The sequence below is a fragment of the Scyliorhinus torazame genome, chromosome 9 (genome assembly GCF_047496885.1).
Source record: "Scyliorhinus torazame isolate Kashiwa2021f chromosome 9, sScyTor2.1, whole genome shotgun sequence".
Taxonomy (NCBI): Eukaryota; Metazoa; Chordata; class Chondrichthyes; order Carcharhiniformes; family Scyliorhinidae; genus Scyliorhinus; species Scyliorhinus torazame.
This window is the reverse complement of record NC_092715.1, coordinates 210,315,691-210,333,559: the sequence shown is the minus strand read 5'-3', so window position 1 is coordinate 210,333,559 and position 17,869 is coordinate 210,315,691. Positions and strand designations below refer to the sequence as shown.

Genomic DNA, 17,869 nt, shown 5'->3' with positions numbered 1-17,869 from the left:
GGCATACGGCATGCTTGCCTTCATTGGCCGGGGCATTGAGTATAAGAATTGGCAAGTCATGTTGCAGCTGTATAGAACCTTAGTTAGGCCACACTTGGAGTATAGTGTTCAATTCTGGTCGCCACACTACCAGAAGGATGTGGAGGCTTTAGAGAGGATGCAGAAGAGATTTACCAGAATGTTGCCTGGTATGGAGGGCATTAGCTATGAGGAGCGGTTGAATAAACTCTGTTTGTTCTCACTGGAACGAAGGAGGTTGAGGGGAGACCTGATAGAGGTCTTCAAAATTATGAGGGGCATAGACAGAGTGGATAGTCAGAGGCTTTTCCCCAGGGTAGAGGGGTCAATTACTAGGGGGCATAGGTTTAAGGTGAGAGGGGCAAGGTTTAGAGTAGATGTACGAGGCAAGTTTTTCACGCAGAGGGTAGTGGGTGCCTGGAACTCACTACCGGAGGAGATGGTGGAAGCAGGGACGATAGTGACATTTAAGGGGCATCTTGACAAATACATGAATATGATGGGAATAGAGGGATACGGACCCAGGAAGTGTTGTAGAAGATTGTAGTTTAGTCGGGCAGCATGGTCGGCACGGGCTTGGAGGGCCGAAGGGCCTGTTCCTGTGCTGTCCATTTCTTTGTTCTTCGTTGAAAAGATGTAAAAAAATATATATATATTTTATATATATATATATATATATATATAGATATATATATATAATATATAGATAGATATATAGATAGATATATAGATATATATAGATAGATATATATAGATAGATATATATAGATATATATATATATATATATATATATATATATACTAAAGCCAAATCATCTTTAATCAACTCCTTTACTATTGCCTGAAAATGGTCTGGGGAATTAACATATCCTTGTGGCAATTTACAGTATACGTAATGTTTAGTGCCAAAGGTAAATGCTGTCTTTTCCCTGCTGTCTGGGTCTAACGGAACACTCCCGAATCCGTTGGCTAAATCTATACTAGTTAAATAAGTTTTGCCTGCCACCTTCTCCAATGTAGTTTGTGGATTTATTAAATACCGTTTATCCTTCTCTTTTTCTTTTTGTAACCTTATTTAATGCTTTGTAATTCGTTACCATTCTAAATGTACCAGCAGGCTTGCTAACTACCTGAAGTGGGCTATTCGTCGATGCATATGTGACTTCTTGAATGATTCCGTGCTGTTCAAACTCTTTGATCATTATCTCCAGCACGCATTTGGCACCTTGGGTCAAGGGCTATTTCTTTTACGGCCTGTTATCGTCTCCCTGGATTGTGTGCTGATTAACCCTGTGCTGATTAACCCTGTCATTCTTTCTTTTTAAAAAAAAATATATTTTATTCAAATTTTTTGGCCAAACAAAACAATACAAAGGTTTTCCTTTTTACAACAATAAAACAGTATAAATAACAATGGCCGTTTTTAACAAATAAATAAATAATATATATATAAACTAAATGGCAACTGCCATATCAAAAATAATAACTCTCCAAAAATAAAATCAAACAATCCAATATACATAGCCTAATACAAATATCTATACAAAAACACCCCTGAGGACCCGCCCGGGCTCTCCCCTCCCCCCTGGGTTGCTGCTGTTACCTTCCCATTTCCTTTATCGTTCTGCGAGGTAGTCAATGAACGGTTGCCACCGCCTGGTGAACCCTTGAGCCGAACCCCTTAGTGCGAACTTTATCCGTTCTAGTTTTATAAACCCTGCCATGTCATTTATCCAGGTCTCCACGCCCGGGGGTTTGGCTTCTTTCCACATAAGCAATATCCTTCGCTGGGCTACTAGGGACGCAAAGGCCAAGACATCAGCCTCTTTCGCCTCCTGCACTCCCGGCTCTTCTGCAACCCCAAATATAGCCAACCCCCAGCCTGGCTCGACCCGGACCCCCACCACCTTCGAAAGCACCTTTGCCACCCCCACCCAGAACCCCTGTAGTGCTGGACATGAACAAAACATGTGGGTGTGGTTTGCTGGGCTTCTCGAGCATCTCCCACACCTATTCTCTACCCCGAAAAATTTACTGAGCCTTGCTCCGGTCATATGCGCCCTGTGTAGCACCTTAAATTGTATCAGGCTTAGCCTGGTGCACGAGGACGACGAGTTTACCCTACGTAGGGCATCGGCCCACAGCCCCTCCTCAATCTCTTTCCCCAGCTCTTCTTCCCATTTCCCCTTCAGCTCATCCACCGTGATCTCCCCCTCGTCCCTCATTTCCCTGTATATATCCGACACCCTACCACCCCCCACCCATGTCCCTGAGATCACTCTATCTTGAATCTCCTGCATCGGGAGCTGCGGGAATTCCCTCACCTGCTGCCTCGCAAAAGCCCTCAGTTGCATGTATCGAAATTCATTCCCTTGGGGCAACCCATATTTTTCCGTCAGTGCTCCCAGACTCGCAAACGTCCCGTCTACGAACAGATCTCTCAGTTGCACAATCCCAGCTCTCTGCCATGCTCCAAATCCCCCATCCATTCTCCCCGGGACAAACCTATGGTTATTTCTTATCGGGGACCGCACCGAGGCTCCCGTCCTTCCCCTATGTCGTCTCCACTGCCCCCAAATTTTTAGTGTTGCCACCACCACTGGACTTGTGGTGGATTTCTTCGGCGAGAACGGCAACGGCGCCGTCACCATTGCTTGTAGGCTGGTTCCTTTGCAGGACGCCATCTCCAATCTCTTCCACGCTGCCCCCTCCTCTTCTCCCATCCACTTACACACCATTGAGATATTGGCAGGCCAGTAGTATTCACTTAGGCTCGGTAGTGCCAGCCCCCCCCTATCGCTGCTATTATGCAAGAAACCCTTCCTCACTCTCGGGGTCTTCCCGGCCCACACAAAACTCATGACACTTTTCTCAATTCTCTTGAAAAAAGCCTTTGTGACTTCCGGTTGCGGCGATGCCTTGCTAGCCGCACGTTTCGGCAGCTCCAGCTCCGACGGACCTTCGGGCTCTTTTAAGAGCCCCAACGGGAAATTTTTCGGTGATGCAACCTGCTGTGGGGTGAGTGAGTAGGGAGGAAAATATCGGCGGCGGCGGCTGCAGCGCGAGGAATCGTCGACGAAAGGGACAGAAAGGGAGAAGACACCAGATGGCGGCGGAGAAAGCTCAGGCGACATGGGGGCCTGAGCAAGACGAATTTTTGAGACGGTGTGTGGAGCTACTAAAGAGGGAGGTGCTGACCCTGATGCTACAGGCAATTGAGGGGCCCAAGGAGGCACAAAGGACCCAGGAGACAGAGCTCCGCGTGGTGGAGCAGAAGGTGACGGATAATGAGGACGAGATCCTGAGCCTGGCGGTCAAAACACAGACGCACGAGGCATTCCATAAAAAGTGTATTGAAAGGATCGAGGCCCTAGAAAACAGCGCGAAGGAAGAACCTTCGGATACTGGGTCTCTCTGAGGGAGTGGAAGGAGCGGACTGTGGAGCTTATGTAAGTACGATGCTAAGCTCATTGATGGATGCTGAGGCCCCTGCGGGCCCCTTGGAGGTGGAGTGGGCACATCGGATCCCGGCGAGAAGACCAAAAGCGGGAGAACCACCCAGGGCGACAATCGTGCGATTTCACCGCCTTAAAGATAGAGAAGAGGTCCTGAGATGGGCTAAAAAGGTGCGGAGTAGCAGATGGGAGAATGCAGTGGTACGGGTGTACCAGGATTGGAGTGCGGAGGTGGCGAGAAGGAGGGCGAGTTTTAACCGAGCCAAGGAGGTGTTACACACAAAGGTGAAGTTCGGGATGCTGCAGCCGGCACGACTATGGGTCACGTACCAGGAGAGACACCATTATTTCGATACGGCGGAAGAAGCATGGACCTTTAATAAAGAGGAGAAATTGGATCGGAACTGAGGGACTGATACTGCAGGGAATGTTATTGTTAATGTTATGGTTGATGTAAATAGAGAAGTAAATTGGGATGGGGGGAGACACTAGGAAATGTGGACGCTGGTGAGGGGGGAAAGAAGGGACATAGGCGGAGAATGAGGAATGGGAGGGGGAGGGGAAAGGGAGCTGCGCCACAAGAGGCGGGTCAGATAAAGGGATGTTCCCGCGCCAGAAAGATTATGGCTGGAAGACGGGCGCAAGGCGGATGGGAGTTCCCCACACGGGGGGGGGGGGGGGGTCAAGGAGTGAGCAGGAGTAGCCGGGGTCAGTTGAAGTCAGCTGACGGACGGAAGTAATATGGGGGGAGCAATCACGCTAGAAAGGAATCTAGCGGGGGGGGGGGGACAACTGGGTTGCTGCTGCGGAAATCAAAAAGGAAATGGCTAAAGAGTGGGTGGACGGGGATGGAATGCGACGCTTGGGGAGCGAGTGGGAGCGCGGAGGCGGGATATGGGACTGGCCTAGAGAAGGTGATGGCTAGTCGACACTGGAGGGGGGCAGGTAGCCCCCTAGTGAGGCTGATCACGTGGAACGTGAGAGGCCTGAACGGACCGATAAAAAGGGCCCGAGTGCTCGCGCATTTGAAAGGACTAAGGGCAGACGTGGTTATGCTCCAAGAGACGCACCTGAAGGTGGCGGACCAAGTTAGGTTAAGGAGAGGATGGGTGGGACAGGTGTTCCACTCGAGACTAGATGCAAAGAATAGAGGGGTGGCCATATTGGTGGGGAAACGGGTAGCATTTGAAGCAAAGAACATCGTAGCAGATAGTGGAGGTAGATATGTAATGGTGAGTGGCAGGCTGGAGGGAATGGAGGTAGTGTTGGTTAATGTATATGCCCCGAATTGGGATGATGCGGGATGTATGAGACGGATGCTGGGTCGTATACCGGACCTGGAGGTAGGAAACTTGATATTGGGAGGGGACTTCAATACCGTGCTGGACCCAGGGCTAGATAGATCCAGCTCAAAGACTGGAAGAAGGCCGGCAGAGGCCAAGGTGCTCAAGGGGTTTATGGACCAAATGTGGGGAGTGGATCCATGGCGATTTCTTAGACCGAGGGCCAGGGAGTTCTTCTTCTCCCATGTCCATAAAGTGTACTCCCGGATAGATTTTTTTGTTTTGGGAAGGTCGTTGATCTCCAGGGTGGAAGAAGCTGAGTATTCAGCCATAGTGGTTTCGGACCATGCCCCACACTGGGTGGACCTGGAACTAGGAGAGGAAAGGGAGCAGAGAGCACTCTGGCGATTAGATGTGGGATTGATGGCGGACGAGGGAGTGTGTGGAAGAGTGCGGGGGTGTATTGAGAGATACCTGGAGGTTAATGACGACGGGGAGGTCCGTGTGGGAGTGGTATGGGAAGCACTAAAAGCGGTGGTCAGAGGAGAGCTGATCTCCATTGGGGCCCACAAAGGGAAAACAGAGGCCAAGGAAAGGGAAAGATTACTGGGGGAGATTTTAAGGGTGGATAGGGAATTTGCAGAGACCCCGGAGGAGGGACTGTACAGGGAGAGGAGACGTCTCCAGACTGAGTTTGACTTCCTGACCACCAGAAAGGCGGAGGTGCTGTGGAGGAAGGCACAGGGGAGGAGGTATGAATATGGGGAAAAGGCTAGTCGCCTGCTGGCTCATCAGTTGCGAAAGAGGACAGCGGCGAGGGAGATGGGGGGAATTAGAGACGAAAAGGGAGCCACGGTGCGAAGAGCAGGGAAGATAAATGAGGTGTTCAAGACCTTTTATGAGGGACTGTATAGATCCCAACCCCCAGAGGGAGAAGAGGGGATGCGGCAGTTCCTGGATCAATTGAGGTTCCCGAGGGTGGAGGAGCAGGAGGTGGAAGGCCTGGGGGCACCGATTGGGGTGGACGAGGTTATTAAGGGGCTGGGGAACATGCAAGGCGGGAAGGCTCAAGGGACCAGACGGGTTCCCGGTGGAATTTTATAGAAAATATGTGGACTTGTTGGCCCCGTTGTTGGTGAGGATGTTCAATGAGGCCAGGGAAGGAGGGACTTTACCCCCCCGTTCAATGAGGCCAGGGAAGGAGGGACTTTACCGACAATGTCGGAGGCGACGATATCGCTAATTTTGAAGAGGGATAAAGATCTGTTGCAGTGCGGGTCCTATAGACCTATTTCATTATTGAACGTGGACGCCAAATAGCTGGCAAAGGTACTGGCATCGAGGATAGACGACAGTGTCCCGGGGTGGTGCACGAAGACCAGACAGGGTTCGTAAAAGGGAGACAACTGAATGTTAACGTGCGACGACTATTAGGGGTGATAATGATGCCCCCAGTGGAGGGGGAGGCCGAGATAGTGGCGGCAATGGATGCAGAGAAGGCATTTGATAGGGTGGAGTGGGAGTATTTATGGGAGGTGTTAAGGAGGTTTGGGTTCGGGAACGGGTTTATTAGCTGGGTCAAACTTCTTTATGGGGCCCCAACGGCAAGTGTAGTCACGGGTCTGCAAAGATCGGAGTATTTCCGATTATATAGGGGAACAAGACAGGGATGCCCGTTGTCTCCACTGTTGTTCGCGTTGGCAATTGAACCTTTGACCATGGCGTTGAGAGACTCCAGGAAATGGAGAGGGGTGATTAGAGGGGGAGAAGAACACCGAGTCTCGCTATATGCGGATGACCTACTGTTGTATGTGTCGGACCCAGCGTGGGGGATGATGGAGGTTATGCGGATGTTGAGGGAGTTCGGAGATTTCTCTGGGTATAGGCTAAACATGGGGAAGAGTGAATTATTTGTGATACATCCAGGGGACCAGAGTAGAGAGATAGAAGGCTTGCCTCTAAGGAAAGTGGAAAGAAACTTCCGATACCTGGGGATTCAGATCGCTAGGAGCTGGGGAACCTTGCACAGACTTAATCTGACATGATTGGTAGAACAAATGGAGGAGGACTTCAAGAGGTGGGACATGCAGCCTCTGTCGTTGGCGGGCAGAGTGCAGGCAATTAAGATGATGGTCCTCCCGAGGTTCTTATTTGTATTTCAATGTCTCCCTATACTAATCACTAAGACCTTTTTCAAAACAATAGACAGGAGCATCACGAACTTCGTGTGGGCAGGGAAAGTCCCGAGGGTAAGGAGGGGGTTCCTACAACGTAGCAGGGACAGAGGAGGATTGGCGCTACCGAATTTGGGCGACTACTATTGGGCCGCCAATGTGGCGATGATTCGTGAATGGATGATAGAGGGAGCGGCGTGGAAAAGACTGGAGAGAAAGTCCTGTCAAGGGACGAGCTTAGAGGCGCTGGTGACGTTGCTGCTACCGTCCTCACCAAAAAGGTTTACCACGAATCCGGTCGTGGCAGCAACATTGAATATCTGGGGACAATGGAGGCGACAGAGAGGTGTGCGGGGAGCCCTGGTGGGGTCCCCAATCAGGAACAACCATAGGTTTGCCCCAGGAAGAATGGATGGAGGATTTCAGAGCTGGCACCAGTTGGGAATTAGGAGGGTGGGAGATTTAGTTTGGGAGCATTGGAGGAAAAGTATAAGTTGCCCCGGGGAAACTTCCTTAGATATATGCAGGTGAGGGCGTTCACTAGACAACAGGTGAGGGGATTTCCGCTGCTCCTGGTACAGGGGATTCAGGACAGAGTGCTTTCGGGGGTGTGGGTCGGAGAGGGCAAGGTGTCAGAGATATACAGAGAGATGAGGGAAGAAGGGGAGGAGTTGGTGGGCGAACTAAAAGGAAAGTGGGAAGAAGAGCAAGGGGAGGAGATAGAGGAAGGTATGTGGGCTGATGCCCTAAGCAGGGTAAACTCCTCTTCCTCATGCGCCAGGCTTCGCCTGATTCAATTCAAGGTGCTACATAGAGCACACATAACGGGAGCAAGATTGAGCAGGTTCTTTGGAGTGGAGGACAAGTGTGGGAGATACGGCGGTAGCCCGGCAAACCACGCACATATGTTTTGGTCGTGCCCGGCACTGGAGGGGTATTGGAAGGGAGTGACGGGAGTGATTTCTAAGGTGGTGAAGGCCCGGGTCAAACCTGGCTGGGGGCTAGCTCTATTTGGAGTTGCGGATGAGCCGGGAGTGCAGGAGGCGAAAGAGGCCGACGTTGTGGCCTTTGCGTCCCTAGTAGCCCGGCGTAGGATTCTACTCGTGGAAGGAGGCGAAACCCCCCGGACTGGAGGCCTGGGTAAACGATATGGCGGGGTTCATTAAACTGGAGCAGATAAAGTTTGCCCTGAGTGGATCGGCTCAAGAGTTCACCAGGCGGTGGCAGCCATTCCTCGACTACCTAGAGGAACGTTAGAGGGAAGACAGATGACCAGCAGCAGCAACCCAGGGGAGGGGGCGGGTGGAAGTTTTAGTTTATGTTAAATGACTATGTTGATTAGCCATTTGTTTATTGTTAAACTTTCTTTCCTGTTATGTTTGTTCTGTAAGGGGAAAAAATTTTGTTCGAAAAAAAATTTCAATAAAACATACTTTAAAAAAAAAAAAAAGAAAAAAGCCTTCGTGACCATCACCGGAAGGCACTGAAACGCAAAAAGGAATCTCTGGAGGACTACCATTTTGACTGCCTGCACCCTACCCACCAGTGACAGGGGCACCATGTCCCATCTCTTAAAATCCTCCATCTGTTCCACCAATCTTGTTAAATTAAGCCTATGTAAGGTTCCCCAACTCCTGGCTATCTGAATCCCTAAGTACCGGAAATCTCTTGTTACCTTCCTCAGCGGTAAATCATCTATTCCCCTGCTCTGCTCCCCCGAATGCACCACAAACAACTCACTCTTCCCCACATTCAATCTGTACCCCGAGAATTCCCCAAACTCCCTGAGTGTCCGCATTATCTCAGGCATCCCCTCCACCGGGTCCGCAACATACAGCAATAAATCATCTGCATACAAAGATACCCGGTGTTCTTCTCCTCCCCTGAGTACTCCCCTCCACTTCCTGGAGCCCCTCAGTACTATGGCCAGGGGCTCAATCGCCAATGCAAACAGTAACGGAGACGGGACACCCCTGCCTCGTCCCTCTATGAAGACGGAAGTAGTCAGACCTCTGTCTGTTCGTGACCACGCTCGCCACCGGGGCCCTATACAGCAGCTGTACCCATCCGATATACCCTTCTCCAAAACCAAATCTCCTCAGCACCTCCCACAGATAATCCCACTCCACTCTGTCGAATGCTTTCTCGGCGTCCATCGCCACCACTATCTCTGCCTCCCCCTCTGGTGGGGGCATCATCATCACCCCTAGCAGCCTCCGTATGTTTGTGTTCAGCTGTCTCCCCTTAATGAACCCAGTTTGATCCTTGTGGACCACCCCTGGGACACAGTCCTCTATCCTCGTCGCCATCACCTTAGCCAGGAGCTTAGCATCTACATTTAAAAGGGAAATGGGCCTGTAGGATCCACACTGCAGCGGCTCTTTATCCTTCTTCAAAAGGAGCGATATCGTTGCCTCCGACATAGTCGGGGGCAGCTGCCCCCTTTCCCTGGCCTCATTAAAGGTTCTCGTCAAAAGCGGGGCCAGTAGGTCCATATACTTCCTATAAAATTCCACCAGGAATCCGCCCGGTCCCGGGGCCTTCCCCGCCTGCATGCTCCCAATCCCCTTTACCACCTCCTCCATCTCAATCTGTGCTCCCAGTCCCGCCGTCTCCTGCTCCTCCACCTTAGGGAATTCCAGCTGATCCAGGAAATGCATCATTCCCTCCTTCCCTTCCGGGGGCTGAGCCTTATATAACCTCTCATAAAATGCCTTGAACACCCCGTTCACTCTTTCCGCTCCCCGTTCCATCTCTCCCTCCTCATCTCTCACCCCACCTATCTCCCTCGCTGCTCCCCTCTTCCTCAATTGGTGGGCCAGTAGCCGACTCGCCTTCTCTCCATACTCATACTGCACACCCTGTGCCCTCCTCCACTGTGCCTCTGCCTTACCCGTGGTCAGCAGGTCAAATTCCACATGTAGCCTTTGTCTTTCCCTGTACAGTCCCTCCTCCGGAGTGCCTCCGCATATTGCCTGTCCACCCTCCGAAGTTCTTTCAGCAATCGCTCCCTTTCTTTACCCTCTTGCTTCCCTTTATGTGCCCTTATGGATATCAGTTCCCCTCAAACCACTGCCTTCAACGCCTCCCAGACCACTCCCACCTGAACCTCTCCGTTGTCATTAAGCTCCAAGTACCTTTCGATACACCCCCTCATCCGCCAATAAGCCCATATCCATTCTCCAGAGTGGGTGCTGTTCTTTTTCCTCTCCTACCTCCAGGTCTACCCAATGTGGAGCGTGGTCCGAAATGGCTATGGCCGTATATTCCGTCCCTGTCACCTTTGGAATCAGTGCCCTTCCCAAGACAAAAAGTCTATCCGTGAGTATACTTTATGAACATGGGAGAAAAATGAGAACTCCTTACTCCTAGGCCTACTAAATCTCCAGGGGTCTACCCCTCCCATCTGTTCCATGAAGTCCTTGAGTACCCTGGCCGCTGCCGGCCTCCTCCCGGTCCTGGACCTCAACCGGTCCAGCCCTGGATCAAGCACCGTATTGAAGTCTCCCCCCATTACCAACTTTCCCGCCTCCAGGTCCGGGATACATCCCAACAAACGCCTCATAAAATTTGCATCATCCCAGTTTGGGGCATATACGTTCACCAGAACCACCGCCTCCCCATGCAATCTGCCACTCACCATCACATATCTACCCCCACTATCCGCCACTATGGTCTTTGCCTCAAATAGTACCCGTTTCCCCACTAAGATAGCCACCTCCCTGTTCTTCGCATCTAAACCCGAATGAAACACCTGCCCCCCCCATCCTTTATGTAGTCTGACCTGGTCTATCAGTTTCAGATGCATCTCCTGCAACATAACCACATCTGCCTTTAATTTCTTTAGGTGTGCGAGTACCCGTGCCCTTTTAATCGGCCCGTTCAGCCCTCTCACATTCCACCTGATCAGCCGGGTTGGGGGGCTCTTTACCCCCCCCCCCCCTTGTCGACTAGCCATCCCCTTTTCCAACCCAGCTCCTCACCTGGTTCCCACGTACCCGTATATCCCCCCGACGGCGCCCTCCCGCCTCGACCACCCCATAACAGCTCCCCCTTCTCGGCCCCCACTGTGCGAGGCCCCCTCCTTCCTGCGTCCCTGTTCCTGCCATAATTACCATAGCGCGGGAACAAAGCCCGCGTTTCCCACTCGGCCCCGTCCCTAATGGCCGGTTCCTCATTCTCTCTCTCTCTCTCTTTCCCCCCCCCCCTCCCCCCCCCCCCCCCCCCAACATGGGGAAGAGAGAAAAGTTCCAGGATCGCAAAATTAACAAATTGAAAAAACCATCCCCCCACCCCTTTTTTTTTTTTTTTTTTTTTTTTTTTTTTCTCGCCCCACATAATCACCCCACCACTTTGTCCCAATAGTTCTTTCTCTTGCCCGACTATTCCAGCTTCTCGTCCACAATGAATGTCCACGCCTCTTCTGCCGTCTCATAGTGGTGCTTCCCTTGGTGTGTGACCCACAATCTCGCTGGTTGCAACTTTCCAAACTGGATCTTTTTGTAAAGCACCGCCTTAGCCCGATTAAAACTTGCCCTCCTTCTCGCCACCTCCGCACTCCAACCCTGGTATACGCGGATCACCGCTTTCGCCCACCTACAGCTCCGAGTTTTCTTCGTCCATCTGAGGACCGTCTCTCTGTCATTATAGCGGAGAAACCTCACCACTATAGCTTGGGGTATTTCTCCAGCCTTCGGTCTTCGCGCCAGAACTCGATAGGCTCCCTCCACCTCCAAAGGGCCCGTCGGGGCCTCCGATCCCATTAGCGAGTGAAGCATCGTGCTCACATATGCCCCGACGTCCGCCCCTTCTGCACCTTCGGGAAGACCCAGAACTCTTAAATTCTTCCTCCTCGAATTATTCTCCAGTACTTCCAACCTTTCCACACACCTTTTGTGCTGTGCCTCGTGCGTCTCTGTCTTCACCACCAGGCCCTGTATTTCGTCTTCATTTTCAGCAGCCTTTGCCTTCACGACCCGAAGCTCCAGCTCTTGTGTCCTCTGCTCCTTCAATCGCCTGTAATATCGGGGCCAACAGCTCCTTCTTCAACTCCTTTTTCAGCTCTTCCACACAGCGCTGCATGAACTCTTGTTGGTCCGGGCCCCATAACAAGCGGCCACCTTCCGACGCCATCTTGCTTTGAGCTTCCCTTCCTTGCTGCTGCTCCAGACGATCCTCCGCAATCCGGACGCTATCCTCTCCTTTATCCATGCGTGTCCGGGGGGAACTCCCTTCTGGTTTACCGCACAGTGTTTTTGGCCGTTTAAATTGCCGTTGGGGCTCCTATTAAGAGCCCAAAAGTCCGTTCCAACGGGAGCTGCCGAAACGTGCGACTTAGCTGGTCATCGCCGCATCCGGAAGTCCCTGTCATTCTTTCTATTGCTAGGTTTGCTTTCCTTATTTCCTTTACGTTATCAATTGGTTTTAATATCTTAATTTTTTTTTCTGCATCCATTTTTATTAATCTTGCCCTGCCATCAGATTCTCATTTCCTGATACTGCAAGTAATACTCATAATCTAAGCTCCGGTCCCATATCTTTATTCCCTAAAGCTCTGCCTGCAATGTAGTTTACATTCTAAACTTTATTTCTTCTGCTGGTGACATTCTTGCAACTCAGCGGGCACAAGGACCCAGTGGAGCTGTGCCATATCACTTCCACCGACTACCTCCTAATACTGGTCTGATTGGTCCCCGTGTTTCTAGCCCCTTACTACCACACTGCCCTCTTACGGTTTGGGGTTTGGGCATCTCTAACATGGCCTTATTCCTTTCTACTGGGATCTTCCCTTCAAAATGTAAAGTAAATTTAAACATTCCTGAAGCCTCTTCTTTTCCGATACGGTTCTGAATTTTCCAAGTCTCTGGTTCCCCCTAGTGGCCATTCATCTCCCAACTTTTTCACTCATAAGACATATCTCCCACAACAAAATCCAACTTTAATCTATGCTACGGCATTGAATTGTCTCCAGAACATTCCCTCAGTGGTCTTAACTGAATTGGCTGTGACATTCCCTCAACCCTTTAAAGAGCTTAACCGAATTAAAGTGTAATTCAATACAACCAATTTTAATTTTCAACATGCAAACTGAATTACAAGGCACATTCCCTCATGCCCTAGCTGAATTGTCCCCTCGAATTCCCTCCGTTTAATAGCCCTCAATCGTACTTGTATTGATTGAAATTAGTTTTCTAATCCGCCAGACTGACCTTTGATTTTGTCGAGACGACCTTACCTGACCATGTGCAAGTGATTAAACTTCATCAGACTACGAAAAAGAGGAAAACCGACATGGTTTTGGAAATGAGTATGATATAAATCAGAAACATCTTATTTAAAGTGTGTATAATATATTTTTTTATTTTAGTTTATATTTTTAAATTTTTTATATTTATTTGTTTCTTTATTCATTTGTTGCCTTCATATACAATCTTTGGTATTTGTGCTATCCTACCTGTCTAAAGAACAAATAAACGCAAATAGAAAAGATAATGTTATTACGTGACTGTATCAACTATGAAGGAATTGGTGCGAATGTAAAAGGAGCCTCGGAAAACCAAAATGTAGCCCCGCTAAATCAAGAAGCTGCCCTCAGCGAAATCTCAAATTCCAAGCAGAAAATCTTCACTGAGTGCAAGAGTATTGGAGTACCAAAGAAGAGGTTTTGCTGTAATTTTATAGAACTTTGCTGCTTTTTGGTCTCCTTGTCTAAGTAAGGACATACTGGCTTTAGAGAGAATGCTGTGAATGTTCTCAGTTGATTCCTGGGTTGTGGGTTGTCCAATGGGGAAAGATTGAAATTTGAAGTTATTTGGATTGTAGAGAAATGAGGCAGTTTCATTAAAACATACTAAATTCTTAGAAGGCTTGATGGGATAGACACTGAGAGGCTGTTTTGCATGGAGTGTCTGAAACTAGGGGCCATAGCCTTTGGATAAGGGGCCAGTCAATTAGGAGTGAGCGAAATAGAAATTTCTTTAGCCAGATGGGGCTAAATGTTTGGAATTCTCCATCCCATGGGGTAATAGATATTTATGGATGCATGCAACACTAGGCTTGCCTAAAAATGAGGTACTAATCTGTTGACCTATAACACCGTGCTACATGCATGCTGAACCGTAGAAGCCGCTACAGAGCTAAGTAATCGCACAATCAATAGATTAGATCAAAGCCCTACAGTCCTGGCTCAAAAGTGAATTGGGAAAGGTAGCCAATCAAGGGCTTACATGGGAAATTGGAGATCGTATTCGATCCAAGGAAGAAACCTACAAATTGGCCAAGACAAACGACAGGTCTGAGGATCGAGAGCAGTTTAGAAGGGGAAAATAGAGTACGAGGGTAAGCTTCAGGGAACAGACTAAACGTTTCTATAGGTACGTGTAGGGAAAAAGATTGGTGAAGACAAATGTAGGTCATTTACAGTTAGAAATAGGGGAATTTATAATGAGGGACAAAGAAATGGCTGTGCAACTACATACATACTTTGGTTCTATCTTCACAAATGAGGACATAAACGATACCAGAAATGTTGGGGAACACATGTTTAGTGAGATAGAGGAACTGAAGGAAATCAATATTAGTTGAGAAATTTGAGGAATTGAAGGCTGATAAATCCTCAGAGCCTGATAATCTACTTCCAGAGTATTTAAGGAAATGGCTCCAGAAATAGTGAATGCATTGGTGGTCATCCAAGATTCTATAGACTCTGGAACAGTTCTTACAGATTGGAGGATAGCATAGCTAAGGTAACTGAGTATGAATTCATAGTTATTTTTCCAAATGGCAGGCAGTGACTAGTGGGTATTGCAGGGATCGGAGCTGGGACCTCAGCCATTCAAAATATATATTAATGATTTAGAGGAGGGAGGGAACAAAATGTAATGTATCCAAATTTACACATGGCACAAAGTTGGACAAGTTGAGGTGAGTGGACAAATAAATGGCAAGCAGTATAATTTGGACAAATGCAAGGTTATCGACTCTGGTAGCAAAAGCGGGAAGGAAGGTTATTATCTGAATGGCCATAAATTAGGAGAGGGGAATGCGCAACGAGACTTGTGTGTCCTCGTACACCAGTCGCTGAAGGTAACCATGCAGGTGAAACAGGCAGTAAAGAAGGCAAATGGTATGTTGGCCTTCATAGCATGAGGATTTGAATGTAGGAGCAGGGATGTCTGGTTACAATTACCCAGGGCCTTGGTGCGGCCACACCTAGAATACTGTGTGCCGTTTTGGTCTCTATCTGTGTGTTCTTGCTTTAGAGCGAGTGCAGCGAATGTTTACCAGACTAATCCCTGGGATGGCAGAATGGATGTATGAGGAGCGATTGAATCAGTTAGGATTTATTCACTGGAGTTCAGAAGAATGAGGGGGATCTCATAGACACCTGTAAAATTCTAACCGGGCTAGACAAAATAGTTGCAATAAGGATGTTCCCGATAGTGGAGGTGTCTAGAACTAGGAATCATAGTCTGAGGATACGGGGTAGACCATTTAAGACCGAGATGAGGAGACATTTCTTCACCCAGAGAGTTGTTGGCCTGTGGAATTCGTTACCATAGGAAGTAGTTGAAGCCAAAATATTGTATGTTTTCAAGAAGTGGTTAGATGTCGCACTTCAGGTGGGGTAGGGGGAGTTCAGGCCATTGTTGGAAGATCAGCTATGGTAATGGATGGAGGAAAAGGCTCGAAGGACCGAATGGCCTCCTATTTTCTGTGTCCAGGCAGCATCAATCTTAAATGGCATTGGGCAGTTCTTTCGTTATTTGTGAATGTTGCTGGAAAGATTGGCATTTGTTGCCCATTCCTAATTGCCCTTGAGGACGAGATGGTGAGCTGCCAAATTAACCAGAGGTAGCTCCAAAACATTACGGTTGAACTCCAGTTACATAGTCCTTTTAAAGCTGCCAGCCTTTGATCTAGAAATGGCAATCCGATGCCACCTTCATATTGGGCAGTATAAAATGAAGCCGCAGTTTCTCTGCCAATTTTAGATGTTGTGTGGGAAGTCACTTTTCAGCAATGGAACCTTGAACTCCCAAATATTTAATGTGTGGTTTAAACGCCGGTCTTGAATTAGCGTGCCAAAATTGCTGGTGCATCATGGATCTAGGGAGGATTGCATGTGAGATTTTTCTGATTTAATGACTTACTAGTATGATGTAGTTGGTGTTTAGTGTTCTATTTCTCCAATTTCATTTTTTTTCAGGGTGGAGAAGATACTTTTAATCGTGCCAAGCTTCTCAACGTAGGTTTTATGGAAGCTTTGAAAGAATATGACTACAATTGCTTTGTGTTCAGTGATGTTGATTTGATTCCTATGGATGATCGAAATATCTACAAGTGTTACAGCCAACCAAGGCACCTGGCTGTGTCAATGGATAAATTTGGTTTCAGGTAAGACTGAGAATATGCAATTTTATTTTAAATGGGTAGATTGTAAACAAAGTGCTTTCTCATCAATTGACCCAAAGCACAGTAGTTCCTTCCTCTAGAGATTTGAAAGTGTAATTAGCAAAGTACCTCCTTTGTTGAATTGTTTATAATTATAGAATCTTCTCGAAACTTAACTCACTCCAGCAAATCTCAGCTTAGCATGGAGGTGTTCCTCTGCTCCCATTGGAACAGCATGTGGATAGTTATTTGCTTTGCTTAAAGATATGTGAGGTTCATATTCGCATGCACGGTGAAGAAAGGTATTGGGTCAGGAATGGTCCATCCGTATTGGTCACAAGTTGACTTTGTCCTTCCAGTTCAGCCTCCTAACTAACAGTTATGTTAATGAATTTATAAGAGCATCTAATGTTTCAGAACTGCAGCTGCTTGCATCATCCAAAATGGATCAATGGTTATTGAGATCTTCACTGATGAGCCCCAGTTTTCCATGGACTGGCTAAGACAAACCCTTTAAGCCCAGAATTCTTCTTGAGGGTTGGTGCTAAGTGTGAGGAATTCCCTGATAGACTTGTCCAGTACACCAACCCTCAGCCATGTGAAGAAAATGGTAAATTGTGTGAAAGAATTTGCTTCCCAAAATCCGTAAAACTGCAGCCTCTATTTTTTCCTCCATCTGTTTAAAGGATTGAGAGGTTTGTTGAGTGCAATTGTACCTTGCTGGCTCTTTCTTTAGACACGGGCAGTGTTTCAAATCTGGCTAGTGAAAGACAGGCGATGGCTGAAAATCTTGCATTTTTTTAAGCTGCCATGAATGGAATAATAATTCCATTATTATTGGAATCACAGAATTATTATGCTGCAGAAGGAAACCAACAGGTCATCATGGCTGTGCCATCTCTCCAAACAAGCATTATGGCTGAGTGCAAATCTCCTGCCTTTTCCCCATACCCCTGCATATCGTTCCTATTCAAGTAATCATCTAACGCCCTTTTGAATACCTCAATTGACCGTCCTCCTGCACACTTCCAGTCGGTGCATTCCAGACCCAAACCACCTGTTGTGTGAAAAGTTTTTTTTCTCTCATATCCGCAGTAAAATATCGGTTTTGGTTAGGTGCTGTGTTGTATACTGAGGCAAAGACTCCACGAGAGGCTGAGGAATTGAACTAACGAAAAGAGCATTAGACTGGGATGACCAGTTAGAATAGTGCATTATAGACATTAATTCGGTTGCAGGGAGTGAACAGGGAGATTGGGTAAAGCATGGCGAGAGGGGGATGGGTAGCTATTAGGGCCTGTTCTTTGCACAAAGGATGCTGGGAGAAAGAGGCCCAAGGAGAGGAATGTGTAATGGGCCTATAAGGATCAGTGGTTGTGGAGGTCACGTTACATGGCCAGGTCAAAGAATGTGGGGAAAGGACCTATAAGAATCTTGTATTTGTCACCGTTACCTTATTTGGTCGTGGGTATGTAAAACCTGAGGCTGAATCCATATGTATGAAACCAGATGCTGTGCTCCCTTTGTTCACTTGCTCTGGGGATCT

The 17,869-nt window shown here is 48.2% G+C and overlaps 1 protein-coding gene across 1 annotated transcript in view; it reads left to right on the top strand.

The window, feature by feature from the left end:
* Positions 1-17,869, top strand: part of LOC140429713 (beta-1,4-galactosyltransferase 1-like) — a 76,199-nt gene that overhangs the window by 31,150 nt on the left and 27,180 nt on the right. Inside the window, 1 exon segment of the mRNA XM_072517043.1 lies at positions 16,139-16,326. Within this exon segment, the coding sequence (XP_072373144.1) occupies positions 16,139-16,326 (188 nt within the window).